The 20,478-nt window shown below is 51.1% G+C and overlaps 1 protein-coding gene across 2 annotated transcripts in view; it reads right to left on the reverse strand.

Annotated features, from left to right (window-relative positions):
* ttc21b (tetratricopeptide repeat domain 21B) overlaps nucleotides 1–20,478 on the reverse strand; it is a 30,871-nt gene that overhangs the window by 1,331 nt on the left and 9,062 nt on the right. The window contains exons 11-28 of one of the 2 annotated variants that reach the window (XM_056579911.1): nucleotides 19,548–19,748; nucleotides 19,171–19,300; nucleotides 16,947–17,104; nucleotides 15,225–15,449; nucleotides 12,399–12,637; nucleotides 11,371–11,443; nucleotides 9,856–9,966; nucleotides 9,577–9,715; nucleotides 9,366–9,472; nucleotides 7,789–7,977; nucleotides 6,312–6,422; nucleotides 5,477–5,558; nucleotides 4,932–5,082; nucleotides 4,615–4,776; nucleotides 4,295–4,490; nucleotides 2,746–2,967; nucleotides 2,016–2,136; nucleotides 900–967 (exon numbers count right to left, since the gene is read on the reverse strand). In XM_056579911.1, coding sequence (XP_056435886.1) covers nucleotides 900–967; nucleotides 2,016–2,136; nucleotides 2,746–2,967; nucleotides 4,295–4,490; nucleotides 4,615–4,776; nucleotides 4,932–5,082; nucleotides 5,477–5,558; nucleotides 6,312–6,422; nucleotides 7,789–7,977; nucleotides 9,366–9,472; nucleotides 9,577–9,715; nucleotides 9,856–9,966; nucleotides 11,371–11,443; nucleotides 12,399–12,637; nucleotides 15,225–15,449; nucleotides 16,947–17,104; nucleotides 19,171–19,300; nucleotides 19,548–19,748 — 2,685 coding nt within the window. Of the gene's footprint in view, nucleotides 1–899; nucleotides 968–2,015; nucleotides 2,137–2,745; nucleotides 2,971–4,294; nucleotides 4,491–4,614; nucleotides 4,777–4,931; nucleotides 5,083–5,476; nucleotides 5,559–6,311; nucleotides 6,423–7,788; nucleotides 7,978–9,365; nucleotides 9,473–9,576; nucleotides 9,716–9,855; nucleotides 9,967–11,370; nucleotides 11,444–12,398; nucleotides 12,638–15,224; nucleotides 15,450–16,946; nucleotides 17,105–19,170; nucleotides 19,301–19,547; nucleotides 19,749–20,478 lie in introns of both variants that reach the window. The other variant, XM_056579910.1, reaches the window with a different exon arrangement.

The raw sequence follows: 20,478 nt of genomic DNA on the forward strand, positions 1-20,478 counted from the left end.
TCTAGAGGGAAGCCGCTCTAGTGGAACGCCGCTCTGGAGGAACGCCGCTCTAGAGGGACGCCGCTCTAGAGGGACGCCGCTCTAGAGGGACGCCGCTCTGGAGGAACGCCGCTCTAGAGGAACGACTTCAGCGCTAGAGGGACGCCGCTCTAGAGGAACGCCGCTCTAGAGGGACGCCGCTCTAGAGGAACGCCGCTCTAGAGGGAAGCCGCTCTAGAGGAACGCCGCTCTAGAGGAAAGCCACTCTAGAGGGAAGCCGCTCTAGTGGAACGCCGCTCTAGAGGAAAGCCACTCTAGAGGGAAGCCGCTCTAGTGGAACGCCGCTCTAGAGGGACGCCACTCTAGAGGGACGCCGCTCTAGAGGGAAGCCGCTCTAGAGGGACGCCGCTCTAGAGGGAAGCCGCTCTAGAGGGACGCCGCTCTGGAGGAACGCCACTCTAGAGGGAAGCCGCTCTAGTGGAACGCCGCTCTAGAGGGACGCCGCTCTAGAGGGACGCCGCTCTAGAGGGACGCCGCTCTGGAGGAACGCCACTCTAGAGGGACGACTTCAGCGCTAAAGGAACGCCGCTCTAGAGGAAAGCCACTCTAGAGGGAAGCCGCTCTAGAGGAACGCCGCTCTAGAGGAACGCCGCTCTAGAGGGACGCCACTCCAGAGGGAAGCCGCTCTAGAGGAACGCCGATCTAGAGAAACGCCGCTCTAGAGGGACGCCGCTCTGGAGGAACGCCGCTCTGGAGGAACGCCGCTCTAGAGGGACGCCTTCTCTGGAGGAACGCCGATCTAGAGGAACGCCGCTCTAGAGGGACGCTTCTCTAGAGGAACGACTTCAGCGCTGCTGAACGCCGCTCCACTCTACACACAGCGCCTTGAGGACAGAATATGAAGAAGTGTTGATGTTCACCTTGTGGCACACATCGATAGCGTCGACATGTCTCTTAGCTTTCAGGTAGTTGAAAGCCAGCTTGTATCCTGAAACAGATACAAGTTGGGATGGTAATGGTACAGGAAACATGTTAATGACGTGATAACATGTTTCCTGTAACATACATGTTATCACGTGGTTGGGTTACTCTGGTCTTGTTCATGTGTTCATAGTGTACCGATGGTGGGGTAACTCTGGTGTGGTTCATGTGGTCATAACGTACCGGTGGTTGGGTTCATGTGTTCATAAAGTACCGATGGTGGGGTTACTCTGGTTTTTACATGTGTTCATAACGTACCGATGGTGGGGTTCATTTGTTCATAAAGTATTGATGGTGGGGTTACTCTGGTTTTGGATGGTTCATGTGTTCATTACGAACCAATGCTGTTGTTCATGTGGTCATAACGTACCGATGGTGGGGTTCATGTGTTCATAACGTACCGATGGTGGGGTTCATGTGTTCATAAAGTATTGATGGTGGAGTTACTCTGGTTTTGGATGGTTCATGTGTTCATTACGAATCAATGCTGTTGTTCATGTGGTCATAACGTACCGATGGTGGGGTTCATGAGTTCATAACGTACCGATGGTTGGGTTACTCTGGTCTTGTTCATGTGGTCATAGCGTACCGGTGGTTGGGTTCATGTGTTCAGAAAGTACCGATGGTGGGGTTACTCTGGTGTTTACATGTGTTCATAACGTACCGATGGTGGGGTTCATGTGTTCATAAAGTATTGATGGTAGGGTTACTCTGGTGTTGTTCATGTGTTCATAACATACCGATGTTGGGGTTACTCTGGTGGGGTTCATGTGTTCATAGCATACCGATGGTGGGGTTCATGTGTTCATAACGTACCGATGGTGGGGTTCATGTGTTCATAAAGTATTGATGGTGGGGTTACTCTGGTGGGGTTCATGTGTTCATAACATACCGATGGTGGGGTTACTCTGGTGTTAACATGTGTTCATAACGTACCGATGGTGGGGTTACTCTGGTGTTAACATGTGTTCATAACGTACCGATGGTGGGGTTACTCTGGTGTTAACATGTGTTCATAACGTACCGATGGTGGGGTTCATGTGTTCATAACGTACCGATGGTGGGGTTACTCTGGTTCCCGTACTTCCAGGCCAGTTCATAGTTCAGCGCTGCATCCCGGAATGCCTGCTCCTTCTCCAGGATAAAGCCCAGGTACTCATAGGCCTTACAGCACGACTGGGGACATGTTACAGTAGAACAACATGTTATAGTAGACCAACATGTTACAGTAGATCAACATGTTACAGTAGATCAACATGTTACAGTAGATCAACATGTTACAGTAGACCAACATGTTACAGTAGATCAACATGTTACAGTAGACCAACATGTTACAGTAGATCAACATGTTATAGTAGACCAACATGTTACAGTAGATCAACATGTTATAGTAGAACATGTTATAGTAGACCAACATGTTATAGTAGACCAACATGTTACAGTAGATCAACATGTTATAGTAGACCAACAAGTTACAGTAGATCAACATGTTATAGTAGACCAACATGTTACAGTAGATCAACATGTTATAGTAGACCAACATGTTACAGTATATCAACATGTTATAGTAGAACAACATGTTACAGTAGATCAACATGTCATAGTAGACCAACATGTTACAGTAGATCAACATGTTACAGTAGACCAACATGTTACAGTAGATCAACATGTTATAGTAGACCAACATGTTACAGTAGAGCAACATGTTATAGTAGACCAAGATGTGACATATATCTTATAGTTCTGTCTACAGACAGACACAGTAGGGTGGTGCTTTGCCTCCACCTTGTTGTGACGGAGGCACCTCTTCAGCAGCTCTCCGGCCATGTCATACTTCCCTGAGTGGATGTAAATGTCGGCCAGCAGCAGCCAGCTCTTCTCGAACTCGTCGGCGTCCAGGACGCTCCAGCTCATCTTGGCAATGCGCTTCAGCTGGTTGCGGGCGCGCGGCGGCTGCTTCAGGATCATGAAGGCCGTCGCCATGGCCAGCAGGGCCGGGACGTGGTCCTTCTGGGGGAGACCAGAGAGAGACCAGGGTGAGACCAGAGAGAGACCAGAGAGAGACCAGAGAGAGACCAGAGAGAGACCAGAGAGAGACCAGAGAGAGACCAGAGAGAGACCAGAGAGAGACCAGAGAGCACCAGGGTGATGCTCTCTGGTCGCGTGACGCTGCGGTCTCTGGTCGCGTGACGCTGCGGTCTCTGGTCGCGTGACGCTGCGGTCTCTGGTCGCGTGACGCTGCGGTCTCTGGTCGCGTGACGCTGCGGTCTCTGGTCGCGTGACGTTGCGGTCTCTGGTCGCGTGACGCTGCGGTCTCTGGTCGCGTGACGCTGCGGTCTCAGGTCGCGTGACGCTGCGGTCTCAGGTCGCGTGACGCTGCGGTCTCAGGTCGCGTGACGCTGCGGTCTCAGGTCGCGTGACGCTGCGGTCTCAGGTCGCGTGACGCTGCGGTCTCAGGTCGCGTGACGTAAACACCTGGCTAGGGATGGGGATCATTAATACTTATTGATATCGATACCATTTTCGATACTCCTTAGTCATCCGAGACATTATCGATACTTTTCTATTTATTGGTGGAAATACGAAGCGTTTTTAGTGATGAGGTGATGAGTAATACAGTATTACTCATGTTTCTCACCAAAAACTCAATTTACCGTTTCTTTACGCATCATGATAACCGAACATATCAACACGCAGCACATCTGAAACTTTATTTACTTTCTAAGATAACTAGCTTGTATGCTACCGCTTACAACACCGATTTCACAATTGGATTTCTATTTTTAACTGACGGGACTAGCGACAACGTCTGTGTGTGCGATTAGCGCTCGTAGTTTGAGTGGATGATTGAGACGGGCCCGTCTGTGGTGTGACAGGTGAAGGAGGAGACAGTCGAAGGTACTGCATTTGGTCTTTATTTGAGGAAAAATGATAATGTGATTGATTGGCCATTGAGGTTGTGTCCCCCCCATAGCCCTCCTCGCGAGCAAAGTTAACTGCCAGACTTCACTTACTTTACTTGTAATACCTGTTTGCTTACAATTCCATTCAAAAACTTTGGTGGACCCGCTGCAGTGATTGGATTGATTTGATTTAAATGCCGTGACGCGACTCGAGGGACACAACATTACGTCATAGGACCTACGGGACAAAAAAGATAATAAATGAACGACGGGACTCGATAGTGGTATCGATAAGCCGTTTAACGATTAAGCCGGTTAACGATTTTCGAAAAGTGGAACCGGGTCCTTGATAGAACCAGGTTTCTATCCCCATCCCTACACCTGACTTGCTGAAGCGTGTTTGCGGCGGGCTGTTGGCGTGTGGACCTTACCTCGGTGTTCGCCACCTCGGTGAAGACGTTGAGGGCCTTCTCCACGTTGCTCTTCTGCTTGGTGGCCAGGAGGCAGTAGCTCTCCAGGATGCGGAGCTGGACGTGACCTCCAGGCGTCTGGGGCTTCAGCTCCTTCAGGAGCTTCTCCGCCGTCCTCACGGCCAGCTGCTCCGACTCCTGCTTCTCTGTGGAGTTCCTGCGTGGTGAGGAGGAGGAAATAAGCCATAGAAGCAGTAAACGACCGGATATTGTTGGACATGATGCAAGTAGAATATCAGAGAAGGCCGGACGAGTGTCTGCTGGATGTAGGCGGGGCCTACCCCATGTCACCATCGAGGTTCTCAAAGACTTCTCCCCCGATGGTGTCGTTGTCCGGGTTCAGGCAGATCTCGATCATGTTGTACACGGCGTTCTGGCCCCAGTCGCTGTCCTTGCGGGCCTTGTTGAAGTGCCTCAGGCCATCGTTGGGCTCTCCGGTGTACCTGAGGTACAGTAGGGGGTCTCGTGGTGAGGGGTTCCCCTCCAAGCACAAAGGTTGTGTGTTCAAACCCCACGTTTAGAGAGATGTCTAAACCCTACATGCTCCTTAATGACTGTTTATATTGTATAAGTAACCTTCCTAAGTAACGGCACTGACCACAGGTACAGCCCCCTGCAGTAGTTGAAGCCGGGATCAAACTTGGCCCTGGAGGAATGTTTCTCCGCCATGTCCAGGAAGCGAGGGACCTGCTCCAGCTTTCCAGCCCTCCGCAGAAGGTCGATCAGACGGGACAGGGTCAGGTAGTTGTCTGACAGGAACACACGGGAACACACAGGACAGGGTCAGGTAGTTGTGTGTTAAAGACTCACCTGGTGGACAGGTCTCTGTGATGAGTGCTAGACTCACCTGGTGGACAGGTCTCTGTGATGAGTGCTAGACTCACCTGGTGGACAGGTCTCTGTGATGAGTGCTAGACTCACCTGGTGGACAGGTCTCTGTGATGAGTGCTAGACTCACCTGGTGGACAGGTCTCTGTGATGAGTGCTAGACTCACCTGGTGGACAGGTCTCTGTGATGAGTGCTAGACTCACCTGGTGGACAGGTCTCTGTGATGAGTGCTAGACTCACCTGGTGGACAGGTCTCTGTGATGAGTGCTAGACTCACCTGGTGGACAGGTCTCTGTGATGAGTGCTAGACTCACCTGGGCTGCGCTCCAGGAGTTGCTGGAAGTGGAGCACTGCTTGTTCGTAGTCCTGCTTCCGGAACATCAGGTCGGCCATCATCTGGAAACATCAAGGCACGATAATGATACATCATTATATCATATAAATAGTATATTACAATAATAATACATCAATATATCATATTAATATTATCTAACAATAATAATACATCAGTATATTATATTAATAGTATATTAAAATAATGATACATCATTATATCATATTAATAGTATATTACAATAATAATACATCACAATATTATATTAATAGTATATTACACTAATAATACATCACTATATTATATTAATAGTATATTACAATGATAAGGCATCACTATATTATATTAATAGTATATTACAATAATAATACATCACTATATCATAATAATAGTATATTACAATAATAATGCATCACTATATCATATTAATAGTATATTACAATAATAATACATCACTATATTATATTAATAGTATATTACAATAATAATACATCACTATATTATATTAATAGTATATTACAATGATAAGGCATCACTATATCATATTAATAGTATATTACAATAATAATACATCACTATATTATATTAATAGTATATTACAATAATAATACATCATTATATCATATTAATAGTATATTACAATGATAAGGCATCACTATATCATATTAATAGTATATTACATCACTATAGTATATTAATAGTATATTACAATGATAATACATCACTATATTATATTAATAGTATACTCCATTGGGAGGTGATATTAGCAAGGCGATATTAGCAGTATATAAGGGGGAGGGTCCAGCCAGACCCACCAGCGTTGCGTCTTCGTTTAATTGGTCGTTCTTCAGAATGGCGCCACATTGGTGCTGGCAGGCGTCCAGGTCGTCGAGAGTCAGGTACAGGCGAGACAGCTCCAGCATCACCTAGAGACACACAATAACAGGAGCCTTAATAACCACAGACTGCACACTGAGTACAGCTAGTACACACTGAGTACAGAGTGAGTACCCACTGAGTATACAGTGAGTACCCACTGATTACACACTGAGTGCAGTGAGTACACACTGAGTGCAGTGAGTACACACTGAGTACACATTGAATACCCACTGAGTGCAGTTAGTACACACTGAGTACAGGGAGTACACACTGAGTACAGCTAGTACACAGAGTGCAGTGAGTACACATTGAGTACACACTGAGTACACATTGAATACCCACTGAGTGCAGTTAGTACACAGTGAGTACACATTGAATACCCACTGAGTGCAGTTCGTACACACTGAATACACACTGAGTACACACTGAGTACACATTGAATACCCACTGAGTGCAGTGAGTACAGTGAGTACCCAGTCAGTGCAGTGAGTACACACTGAGTACAGTCAGTGCACAGTGAGTGCAGTGAGTACACACTGAGTACAGTCAGTGCAGTGAGTACACACTGAGTACAGTCAGTGCACAGTGAGTGCAGTGAGTACACACTGAGTACAGTCAGTGCACAGTGAGTGCAGTGAGTACACACTGAGTAGTCAGTGCACAGTGAGTGCAGTGAGTACACACTGAGTGCAGTGAGTGCAGTGAGTACACACTGAGTACAGTCAGTGCACAGTGAGTGCAGTGAGTACACACTGAGTACAGTCAGTGCACAGTGAGTGCAGTGAGTACACACTGAGTACAGTCAGTGCACAGTGAGTGCAGTGAGTACACACTGAGTACAGTCAGTGCAGTGAGTACACACTGAGTACAGTCAGTGCACAGTGAGTGCAGTGAGTACACACTGAGTACAGTCAGTGCACAGTGAGTGCAGTGAGTACACACTGAGTAGTCAGTGCACAGTGAGTGCAGTGAGTACACACTGAGTACAGTCAGTGCACAGTGAGTGCAGGGAGTACACACTTGTTGTTGTCTTGGCCTTTTAAACTTAAATTTGTATGTACTTCTTAACTGTGTATTGTTATTGTTTTTGTTTTAACTGTGAAGCGCTTTGTGACCCTGGTCTGTGAAAGGCGCTGTACAAATAAAGCTTACTTACTTACTTACTTACACTGAGTACAGTCAGTGCACAGTGAGTGCAGTGAGTACACACTGAGTACAGTCAGTGCACAGTGAGTGCAGTGAGTACACACTGAGTACAGTCAGTGCACAGTGAGTGCAGTGAGTACACACTGAGTACAGTCAGTGCACAGTGAGTGCAGTGAGTACACACTGAGTACAGTCAGTGCACAGTGAGTGCAGTGAGTACACACTGAGTACATACCAACGGCCGCCCGTTGATCAGGGTGCACTGACCTTGCGATCGCTCTCACAATACACCAGAGCTTCTTTGTAGAACTTGACGGCTCTCTCGTAACCGCGCTGGCTGGCGTAGTGTCGGGCGATCTCGGAGCAGATGTCAGCGGCGAGCTGCTTCTGCGTGGCCACGGCGTCCGGCTGCTCCATCTGGACCTGCTTCAGCACCTTGGCCTGCACATCCCGGGCCTGAGGGCACACAGCGGTCAGGGGCACCACCAACAAGCGTCCTAAGCTAACACCAGCATAACCCTAACCCTGACCCTGACCCTGACCCTGACCCTCACCCTCACCCTAACCCTGACCCTGACCCTGAGGGCACACAGCGGTCAGGGGCGCCACCAACAAGCGTCCTAAGCTAACACCAGCATAACCCTGTCCCTAGCCCTGACCCTGACCCTAACCCTGACCCTGACCCTCACCCTGACCCTAACCCTCACCCTCACCCTCACCCTGACCCTGACCCTGACCCTAACCCTGACCCTGACGGCACACAGCGGTCAGGGGCGCCACCAACAAGCGTCCTAAGCTAACACCAGCATAACCCTAACCCTGACCCTAACCCTGACCCTGACCCTAACCCTGACCCTGACCCTAACCCTGACCCTAACCCTGACACTGAGGTTAGGGTTAGGGTTAGGGTAACCCAAAATGACCTATGTAGTAGTAGTAGTAGTAGGAGTAACTACTATATATATATATTATTTTTTTTTTTCAGCAGATTAGAAAAATAAACCTGAAACTAACAACGATAATATTCAAGGAATTGTCCCTCAGTCTTTCTGGAGTAAGCAGGGTATTAAATAAAGTCAACCCCAGTTTGTGATTGACAGAAAATGTAATTTGGGTTAGAGCCTGAAAGCAGTGCACAGTCGAGTAAAAGTTACATAACTCCTCATTATATATAATATACATCATAGTTATATACTTATATCAAGACCTTTATGGAGCTATAATAACAGGGACATACTGGGGGACCAGTGTCATACTGGTGGACCAGTGACATTCTGGTGTACCAGTGTCATACTGGTGTACCAGTGTCATACTGGTGTACCAGGGTCATACTGGTGGACCAGTGTCATACTGGTGGACCAATGTCATGCTCCTGGTAGACCAGTGACATACTGGTGGACCAGTGACATACTGGTGGACCAGTGTCATGCTCCTGGTGGACCAGTGTCATGCTCCTGGTGGACCAGTGTCAAACTGGTGGACCAGTGTCATGCTCCTGGTGGAACAGTGTCATACTGGTGGACCAGTGTCTTACTGGTGGACCAGTGTCATACTGGTGGACCAGTGACATGCTACTGGTGGACCTGTGTCATACTGGTGGACCAGTGTCATACTGGTGGACCAGTGACATGCTACTGGTGGACCTGTGTCATACTGGTGGACCAGTGACATGCTACTGGTGGACCAGTGACATGCTACTGGTGGACCAGTGACATGCTACTGGTGGACCAGTGTCATACTGGTGGACCAGTGTCATGCTGGTGGACCAGTGTCATGCTGGTGGACCAGTGTCATGCTGGTGGACCAGTATCATACTGGGGGACCGGTGAGCTGAATGGACGTACTCGCTGCAGGGAGAGTAGGGCCTCCTGGCTCTTGTTGGTTCTGCTTTGAACCTTGGCCAGCAGCACCAGAGCCCTGCAGTCACTGGTGAGCGCTGGGAGGTCTGCAGCTGGACGGGGACAGGGACGACGGGACGGGGTAATGCAACAGCTTGGACAGCAACGTTCTCCTTCTGAACCGTTATCATGATCTGGAAGGTGTGGTGGGCAGTACCTGGCTCATGGACCAGGGCTGCCTGCAGCGCCCCCTCACAGCGCTCGTACTGCTTCATCTTCAGCAGCAGCTCGGCCAGGTCGTAGCGCAGGAAGCTCTGCTGCTCGCCCTGCAGCACTGCCTCGTAGTAACTGATGGCCTGGACCACACCCAGCGTCAGCAGGGGGGGGAGGAGGAGGGGGGGGTCTGTCTGTCTGTCTGTCCGTCCGTCCGTCCGTCCGTCCGTCTGTCCGTCTGTCCGTCTGTCTGTCTGTCTGTGTGTCTGTGTGTGTGTGTCACCTTGGTGTAGTTGTGTGTCTTGATGAGGGCCTTCCCGATCTTCCTGGCCAGAGCTCCGTCGTTGGGGTTCTTCTGCAGAGCTTGTTCGTACACCTGGATGGCCTTGTCTGGCTACGGACCGCAGGACACAAGGAACAAGGACCCAGGACACATGAACCAGGGAACAAGGACCCAGGAGACAGGACACAGGACCGGACACCGTGACCCCGGGATCAACCCAGCAGCCAGCAACCATCCATCCTACACACTATACATCCATCCTACACATCCATCCTACACACTGTACATCCATCCTACACACTATACATCCATCCTACACATCCATCCTACACACTATACATCCATCCTACACATCCATCCTACACACTGTACATCCATCCTACACACTATACATATCCATCCTACAAACGCATCCTACACACTGTACATCCATCCTACACACTATACATCCATCCTACACACTATACATCCATCCTATACACTATACATCCATCCTACACACTGTACATCCATCCTACACACTATACATCCATCCTACACATCCATCCTACACACTGTACATCCATCCTACACACTATACATATCCATCCTACACATCCATCCTACACACTGTACATCCATCCTACACACTATACATCCATCCTACACATCCAACCTACACACTGTACATCCATCCTACACACTATACATATCCATCCTACACATCCATCCTACACACTGTACATCCATCCTACACACTATACATCCATCCTACACACTGTACATCCATCCTACACACTATACATCCATCCTACACACTGTACATCCATCCTACACACTATACATCCATCCTACACACTATACATCCATCCTACACATCCATCCTACACACTGTACATCCATCCTACACACTATACATATCCATCCTACACATCCATCCTACACACTGTACATCCATCCTACACACTATACATCCATCCTACACATCCATCCTACACACTGTACATCCATCCTACACACTATGCATCCATCCTACACATCCATCCTACACACTGTACATCCATCCTACACACTATACATCCATCCTACACACTGTACATCCATCCTACACACTATACATCCATCCTACACATCCATCCTACACACTATACATCCATCCTACACACTGTACATCCATCCTACACACTATACATCCATCCTACACATCCATCCTACACATCCATCCTACACACTACACATCCATCCTACACACTGTACATCCATCCTACACATCCATCCTACACACTGTACATCCATCCTACACACTATACATCCATCCTATACACTATACATCCATCCATCCTACACACTATACATCCATCCATCCATCCTACACACTATACATCCATCCTACACACTATACATCCATCCTATGCACTATACACCATCCTATACATCCATCCTATACACTATACATCCATCCATCCATCCTACACACTATACATCCATCCTATGCACTATTAATCCGTGGTACACATCCAACCTGCAGCGACGTACCTCTTGGATGTTCATGTATGCGTCTCCCAGCAGCAGGAAGGTGTGAGAGCTTGGCATCTTCTCCACCATTTCTCTGTAGAAACCAACGTTAACATCACAGGAACGCTTTTGGTATTGGCACTTTGAAATAGACACATTATAGACGGATAGATATCTATCTGTCTATCTATATAGATAGATATCATATATATATCTATATCTATACAGTATGTATAGATATCTATATCTATATAGATAGATCTATATAGATAGATATATCGATATAGATATCTATATAGAGATCGATATAGAAGGATCTATATAGATAGATCTATACAGATAGATCTATATAGATATCTATATAGATAGATAGATATATCAATATAGATTTATAGCCTCTCTACACCACCTCCGCCCTCAGGCTCTCTACACCACCCTCAGCCCTCAGCCTCTCTACACCACCCTCAGCCCTCAGCCTCTCTACACCACCTCCGCCCTCAGGCTCTCTACACCACCCTCAGCCCTCAGCCTCTCTACACCACCCTCAGCCCTCAGCCTCTCTACACCACCTCCGCCCTCAGGCTCTCTACACCACCCTCAGCCCTCAGCCTCTCTACACCACCCTCAGCCCTCAGCCTCTCTACACCACCTCCGCCCTCAGGCTCTCTACACCACCCTCAGCCCTCAGCCTCTCTACACCACCTCAGCCCTCAGCCTCTCTACACCACCTCCGCCCTCAGGCTCTCTACACCACCCTCAGCCTCTCTACACCACCCTCAGCCCTCAGCCTCTCTACACCACCTCCGCCCTCAGGCTCTCTACACCACCCTCAGCCTCTCTACACCACCTCAGCCCTCAGCCTCTCTACACCACCTCCGCCCTCAGGCTCTCTACACCACCCTCAGCCCTCAGCCTCTCTACACCACCTCAGCCCTCAGCCTCTCTACACCACCTCCGCCCTCAGGCTCTCTACACCACCCTCAGCCCTCAGCCTCTCTACACCACCCTCAGCCCTCAGCCTCTCTACACAACCTCCAGGTGGAGCTCACCTGTAGCAGCCGCAGTACAGGCGCTTCTCCTTGCGGTGGTTCAGGTAGATGTCGGCCATCTTCTCCTTGGCCTGGACGTAGCAGGGCGTGTCGGGGCCCAGCGTTCTGAGCATGCTCAGTGCGAGCTCGGCGTCGCCCCTCCGCAGCGCCAGGTCGGCGTTGGCCACGGCGAGGCGCGGGCCCTCCGCCGTCCCCGAGAACTCGTTGATGGCGTCCTGCATCACCTTGGCCGCCTCATGCTGAACACATTCATGGGTTCATGGATTGGATTCATTTAAGAACATATTAATAATAGAACTCCTGCAGCACCTTCAACAGTTAGTTCTGACCAAGTCATCTGATTGGACGGAGTTAGGGTTAGGGTTAGGGTTAGGGTTACTTCCAGGAGTGCTGATATAGAGTAGAACAGCACTATACTCTAACTATACAGGCATCACTCCGCTTTACTGCTGTTCCCCTAACCCGTAATGCTATTAACGGTATTTGTGGAGCTTAGATTGCAACAAACTTTGCACCGCAAAGATGAACATGTTTCCAGACACACAATTTGAGTTGAATGTTGAATGTTGGTCAGCAGAGGATAAGGAGAAGGAAAGAAGCCTGGATGCTTCATCTGAACACATCGTCAACCCTAACTGAGCCCTAACCACCTGACTAACCCTAACTGAGCCCTAACCACCTGACTAACCCTAACTGAGACCTAACCACCTGACTAACCCTAACTGAGACCTAACCACCTGACTAACCCTAACTGAGACCTAACCACCTGACTAACCCTAACTGAGACCTAACCACCTGACTAACCCTAACTGAGACCTAACCACCTGACTAACCCTAACTGAGACCTAACCACCTGACGGCTGGGGCTACCCTCGGCCTCGTTCCTACCACAACCCTAACTGAGACCTAACCACCTGACGGCTGGGGTTACCCTCGGCCTCGTTCCTACCACCCAATCACAGCCCTAACTGAGACCTAACCACCTGACGGCTGGGGTTACCCTCGGCCTCGTTCCTACCACCCAATCACAACCCTAACTGAGACCTAACCACCTGACGGCTGGGTTACCCTCGGCCTCGTTCCTACCACCCAATCACAACCCTAACTGAGACCTAACCACCTGACGGCTGGGTTACCCTCGGCCTCGTTCCTACCACCCAATCACAGCCCTAACTGAGACCTAACCACCTGACGGCTGGGGTTACCCTCGGCCTCGTTCCTACCACCCAATCACAGCCCTAACTGAGACCTAACCACCTGACGGCTGGGGTTACCCTCGGCCTCGTTCCTACCACCCAATCACAGCCCTAACTGAGACCTAACCACCTGACGGCTGGGGTTACCCTCGGCCTCGTTCCTACCACCCAATCACAACCCTAACTGAGACCTAACCACCTGACGGCTGGGGTTACCCTCGGCCTCGTTCCTACCACCCAATCACAGCCCTAACTGAGACCTAACCACCTGACGGCTGGGGTTACCCTCGGCCTCGTTCCTACCACCCAATCACAGCCCTAACTGAGACCTAACCACCTGACGGCTGGGGTTACCCTCGGCCTCGTTCCTACCACCCAATCACAGCCCTGCCCATATTCAGTACGACAGCACTTCCTCTCATGTGATATAGGCAGTGAGGGTTAGTTAGGGAGTCAACAGGGTAGTGAGGGTTAGTTAGGTGGTCAGGGTAGTGAGGGTTAGTTAGGCAGTCAACAGGGTAGTGAGGGTTAGTTAGGCAGTCAACAGGGTAGTGAGGGTTAGTTAGGCAGTCAACAGGGTAGTGAGGGTTAGTTAGGCAGTCAACAGGGTAGTGAGGGTTAGTTAGGCAGTCAACAGGGTAGTGAGGGTTAGTTAGGTGGTCAACAGGGTAGTGAGGGTTAGTTAGGTGGTCAACAGGGTAGTAAGGGTCTGTTAGGTGGTCAACAGGGTAGTAAGGGTTAGTTGGGTGGTCATCAGGGTAGTTAGGGTTAGTTAGGTGGTCAGGGTAGTGAGGGTTAGTTAGGTGGTCAACAGGGTAGTGAGGGTTAGTTAGGTGGTCACATGGTGAAAGGGTTAGTTAGGTGGTCAACAGGGTAGTGAGTGTTAGTTAGGTGGTCAACAGGGTAGTGAGGGTTAGTTAGGTGGTCAACAGGGTAGTGAGAGTTAGTTAGGTGGTCCACAGGGTAGTAAGGGTTAGTAAGGTGTTCACATCGTAAACGGGTTAGTTAGGTGGTCAACAGGGTAGTGAGGGTTAGTTAGGTGGTCAACAGGGTAGTAAGGGTTAGTAAGGTGGTCACATGGTAAACGGGTTAGTTAGGTGGTCAACATGGTAGTGAAGGTTAGTTAGGTGGTCACATGGTAAACGGGTTAGTTAGGTGGTCAACATGGTAGTGAGGGTTAGTTAGGTGGTCAACAGGGTAGTGAGGGATGGTAAGGTGGTGACATGGTTAACGGGTTAGCTAGGTGGTCAACATGGTAGTGAGGGTTAGTTAGGTGGTCAACAGGGTAGTGAGGGTTAGTAAGGTGGTCACATGGTTAACGGGTTAGCTAGGTGGTCAACAGGGTAGTGAGGGTTAGCTAGGTTGTCAACAGGGTAGTAAGGGTCAGTTAGGTGGTCAACAGGGTAGTAAGGGTCAGTTAGGTGGTCAACAGGGTAGTGAGGGTTAGTTAGGTGGTCAACAGGGTAGTAGGGGTCAGTTAGGTGGTCAACAGGGTAGTAAGGGTCAGTTAGGTGGTCAACAGGGTAGTAAGGGTCAGTTAGGTGGTCAACAGGGTAGTGAGGGTCAGTTAGGTGGTCAACAGGGTAGTGAGGGTCAGTTAGGTGGTCAACACGGTAGTAAGGGTCTCGACCTGTTCTCCGTTGTGCCAGAGGGCCTGGGCGAGCTCCAGGAATATGGAGACGGCGTCGGAGGGGCTGAGGTCCGGCCGCCCGCCCCCGGTCCTGGAGGAGGAGCCAGCCCTGCGGACCCCCGGCAGGCTGAGGGCTTTCTGCAGCGTCTGGACCGCCCCCTGCAGCTCCCCCGCCTGCTGCTGGGCCTGGGCCCGGATCAGGTGGTACAGGGGCCGCTCCCGCACCTGGGGGCGGGACGACCGTGAGGAACAGGGGACCAGGAACAGGGGGACCAGGACAAGAAGGACCAGGACAAAGACCAGGAACAGGGGGACCAGGACCAGAAGGACCAGGACCAGGACCAAGACCAGGAACAGGGGGACCAGGACCAGGACCAGAAGGACCAGGAGCAGGAACAGGACCAGGGTGACCAGGAACAGGAGGACAAGGAGGACAAGGAACAGGACCAGGGGGACAGGACCAGGAACAGGACCAGGGGGACCAGGAGGACTAGTCTAGGTCTGGTATGTCTAGTGTCACTGGTAACTGATCACTGTGGGATGGGTCATTGGTCACTGTGTGACGGGTTACTTCTCACTGGTCACTGGTCACTGTGTGACGGGTCACTGGTTACTGGTTACTGTGCGACGGGTCACTGGTTACTGATCTGGTGACTGTGGGACGGGTCACTGGTCTGGTCACTGGTCTCTGGTCTGGTCACTGGTCACTGTGTGACGGGTCACTGGCTACTAGTGACTGTGGGACGGGTCACTGGTTGCTAGTGACTGTGGGACGGGTCACTGGTTGGTAGTGACTGTGGGAAGGGTCACTGGTCACTGGTTGCTAGTGACTGTGGGACGGGTCACTGGTTGCTAGTGACTGTTCTGGGACGGGTCACTGGTCACTGGTTGCTAGTGACTGTGGGACGGGTCACTGGTCAATGGTTACTAGTGACTGTGGGACGGGTCACTCGTCACTCGTCTGGTCACTCTGCGACGGGTCACTGTGGGACGGGTCACTGGCTACTGGTGACGGGTCACTGGTGAGGGGTCACTGGTTACTGGTCACGGGTCACTGTGGGACGGGTCACTGGCTGCTGGTTACTGGTCACGGGTCACTGTGGGACGGGTCACTGGCTGCTGGTTACTGGTCACGGGTCACTGTGGGACAGGTCACTGGCTGCTGGTTACTGGTCACGGGTCACTGTGGGACGGGTCACTGGCTGCTGGTTACTGGTTACGGGTCACTGTGGGACGGGTCACTGGCTGCTGGTTACTGGTCACGGGTCACTGGCTGCTGGTTACTGGTCACGGGTCACTGTGGGACGGGTCACTGGCTGCTGGTTACTGGTCACGGGTCACTGGCTGCTGGTTACTGGTCACGGGTCACTGTGGGACGGGTCACTGGCTGCTGGTTACTGGTCACGGGTCACTGGCTGCTGGTTACTGGTTACGGGTCACTGTGGGACGGGTCACTGGCTGCTGGTTACTGGTCACGGGTCACTGGCTGCTGGTTACTGGTTACGGGTCACTGTGGGACGGGTCACTGGCTGCTGGTTACTGGTCACGGGTCACTGTGGGACGGGTCACTGGCTGCTGGTTACTGGTCACGGGTCACTGGCTGCTGGTTACTGGTTACGGGTCACTGTGGGACGGGTCACTGGCTGCTGGTTACTGGTTACGGGTCACTGTGGGACGGGTCACTGATTACTGGTTAGGGGTCAATGGGGGAAGGGTCCAGACCTCAAAGTTGTGGCTGAGACAGAGCTCCAGCGACTGGACGCCCAGGCTGGCGTCCCCCTGCAGCAGGTGGATCTGGGCCATGAGGAGGTGGGCATCTGCATGGGACGGCTGCTGCTCCAGGCAGCGCTGGAGACTCCTCTGGGCCAACTCCATGTCCCCTGGAGAACACAGCACTGGTCACACACCTGGTAACCAGTTCACAGCACCGTCCTACTGGTCACACACCTGGTAACCAGTTCACAGCACCTACTGGTCACACACCTGGGGCCGGTTGCACCAACTGGGCGTAACTAAGACTGGTCGTAACTGCTAAGTAGGTCTTAGTTACGACCTGGCGTTAGAATGGAACTAACGCCGGTTGCACCAACGGGACTTACGCCTGGTCTTAACTACGCCCGGTCTTAGCCATGCACGGCCATGTGAATGTTCCATGGTATGCGCATATCACCGCGTTGCTAGGATACCTCGTGACAACAGCTGTTTACTATTTTATTTGACATGCTGTTGGACACCGAAATAAATAATTCATTCGTTCACTCATTGTCATTCATCAATTGTGTTAATGCCTAACAATAAAACACTGCAAACAAATATATAATTAAAATATGTATTTGTAATGTCTGGTTTACGACGAGCAGGCATTTAGACGGGAATGTTTCTGTAGGAGAGATTTGTTTAATGTGTCGGCCTGTATAAAATATATAAAAATAGTTAAAACAACATTCACAACTGATTATAAGTTGAGAACGGACTAATCGGCCAGCGATATCTTCCCGACAGGCAGTCGATCTGTGAACACTGATCATATCGCCGGCTGTGCTTTGAAATGCAGTTTAGCGAAGCGTTGCAAGGATGGTGGTAAAGCTGCATTGGATTGGATGTAATTGCTATAGAAACAGCCTGGAATTTCAACTCTACGCCTGCCCCTGACCAGGCGTAGGATTTACGCCTGGTCTTAGTGAAAAGAACGCTAAGCCCAGTTGGTGCAACCGGCGTAACGGTTAGGTTGGACTTAGAACGCCAAGTTACGACCAGGCGTAGTTACGACCAGGCTTACGCCCAGTTGGTGCAACCGGCCCCTGGTAACCAGTTCACAGCACCTACTGGTCACGCACCTGGTAACCAGTTCACAGCACCTACTGGTCACACACCTGGTAACCAGTTCACAGCACCTACTGGTCACACACCTGGTAACCAGTTCACAGCATCTACTGGTCACGCACCTGGTAACCAGTTCACAGCACCTACTGGTCACACACCTGGTAACCAGTTCACAGCACCTACTGGTCACACACCTGGTAACCAGTTCACAGCACCTACTGGTCACACACCTGGTAACCAGTTCACAGCACCTACTGGTCACACACCTGGTAACCAGTTCACAGCACCTACTGGTCACACACCTGGTAACCAGTTCACAGTCAGGCCCAGTCAGGCTCATTCAGTCTGCCCCCTAATCATCCTCCTGTGTAATTGGCCGACTCATTCATCCCCTCACTCTCCACCTCATGCTGGTGTGTGGTGAGCGTTCTGGCGCCGATTGGCTGCCGTGCATCACCCCAGTGGGTGCTACATACTGGTGGTGGTTTGTGAGGTCCCCCCTTCATTGTAAAGCGTCTTTGAGTGTCTAGAAAAGCGCTATATAAATTCAATCCATTATTATTATTATTATTACTGGTCACACACCTAGAAACCAGTTCACAGCACCTACTGGTCACACACCTAGAAACCAGTTCACAAGACCTAATGGTTACTGAGACACACCTATAAACCAGTTCATAAGCTAGGTAACATGTTCCATGGAGAACAGAGAACAGATCAGTCTGGTTCTAGAGGGTCAGTACAGTCTGGTTCTAGAGGGTCAGTACAGTCTGGTTCTAGAGGGTCAGTACAGTCTGGTTCTAGAGGGTCAGTACAGTCTGGTTCTAGAGGGTCAGTACAGTCTGGTTCTAGAGGGTCAGTACAGTCTGGTTCTAGAGGGTCAGTACAGTCTGGTTCTAGAGGGTCAGTACAGTCTGGTTCTAGAGGGTCAGTACAGTCAGGTTCTAGAGGGTCAGTACAGTCTGGTTCTAGAGGGTCAGTACAGTCTGGTTCTAGAGGGTCAGTACAGTCTGGTTCTAGAGGGTCAGTACAGTCTGGTTCTAGAGGGTCAGTACAGTCTGGTTCTAGAGGGTCAGTACAGTCTGGTTCTAGAGGGTCAGTATAACATTAGTCTGGATCTCACCAGAGAGGAAGCGGACTCTGGCCAGCAGGAAGAGGCCCTGAAGGAGACCAGGGACTATCTGGACCACCGTGTCCAGCACGGAGGAGCAGTGGAGCAGGCGGGCCGACGGGGCCTGGCCCTGGACCGGGGGCTGGAACACACACACACACACACACACACACACACACACACACACACACACACACACACACACACACACACACACACACACACACACACACACACACACACACACACACACACACACACACACAAATATGAACTCAGTTTAATCCACACACACACACACCTGGGTGGGGCTTCACACACACCTGGGTGGGGCTTCACACACACCTGGGTGGGGCTTCATACACACCTGGGTGGGGCTTCATACACACCTGGGTAGGGCACAGGGCCAGGTACTCCTGGACGACGTCCAGCAGGAAGTCGGGGTTGAGTTTCTCCAGGTAGTCCACGCCCAGCGGCAGGCCCTGCAGCGCGGTGAAGTGGGTGTCCACCGCGTCGTTCAGCAGGCCCGCCACCTCCTCCTGGGGTCTGCGCCTCCTCACCGCCAGCAAGGCCCGCAGGTACAGCAGCTCCTGGGGGTGGGGGGGGCAGAGGGAGGGTAGTGAGGGAGGGTAGTGAGGGAGGGAAGTGAGGGTAGTGAGGGTAGTGAGGGAGGGTAGTGAGGGTAGTGAGGGAGGGTAGTGAGGGAGGGTAGTGAGGGTAGTGAGGGAGGGTAGTGAGGGTAGTGAGGGAGGGTAGTGAGGGTAGTGAGGGTAGTGAGGGAGGGTAGTGAGGGAGGGTAGTGAGGGAGGGTAGTGAGGGAGGGTAGTGAGGGAGGGTAGTGAGGGTAGTGAGGGAGGGTAGTGAGGGAGAGTAGTGAGGGAGGGTAGTGAGAGTAGTGAGGGAGGGTAGTGAGGGTAGTGAGGGACCAGGGTAGTGAGGGTAGTGAGGGAGGGTAGTGAGGGAGGGTAGTGAGGGAGGGTAGTGAGGGAGGGTAGGGAGGGAGGGTAGTGAGGGAGGGTAGTGAGGGTAGTGAGGGAGGGTAGTGAGGGAGGGTAGTGAGGGAGGGTAGTGAGGGTAGTGAGGGAGGGTAGTGAGGGTAGTGAGGGAGGGTAGTGAGGGAGGGTAGTGAGGGTAGTGAGGGAGGGTAGTGAGGGTAGTGAGGGAGGGTAGTGAGGGTAGTGAGGGAGGGTAGTGAGGGAGGGTAGTGAGGGTAGTGAGGGTAGTGGGTTGAAAGTCTTTATATTTAGATTCTGTGATTCTAGACCCCCCAGACCCTCTAGACCCCCCAGACCCTTTAGACCCCCCAGACCCTCTAGACCC

Source organism: Gadus chalcogrammus, chromosome 20, assembly GCF_026213295.1.
Source record: "Gadus chalcogrammus isolate NIFS_2021 chromosome 20, NIFS_Gcha_1.0, whole genome shotgun sequence".
Taxonomy (NCBI): domain Eukaryota; kingdom Metazoa; phylum Chordata; class Actinopteri; order Gadiformes; family Gadidae; genus Gadus; species Gadus chalcogrammus.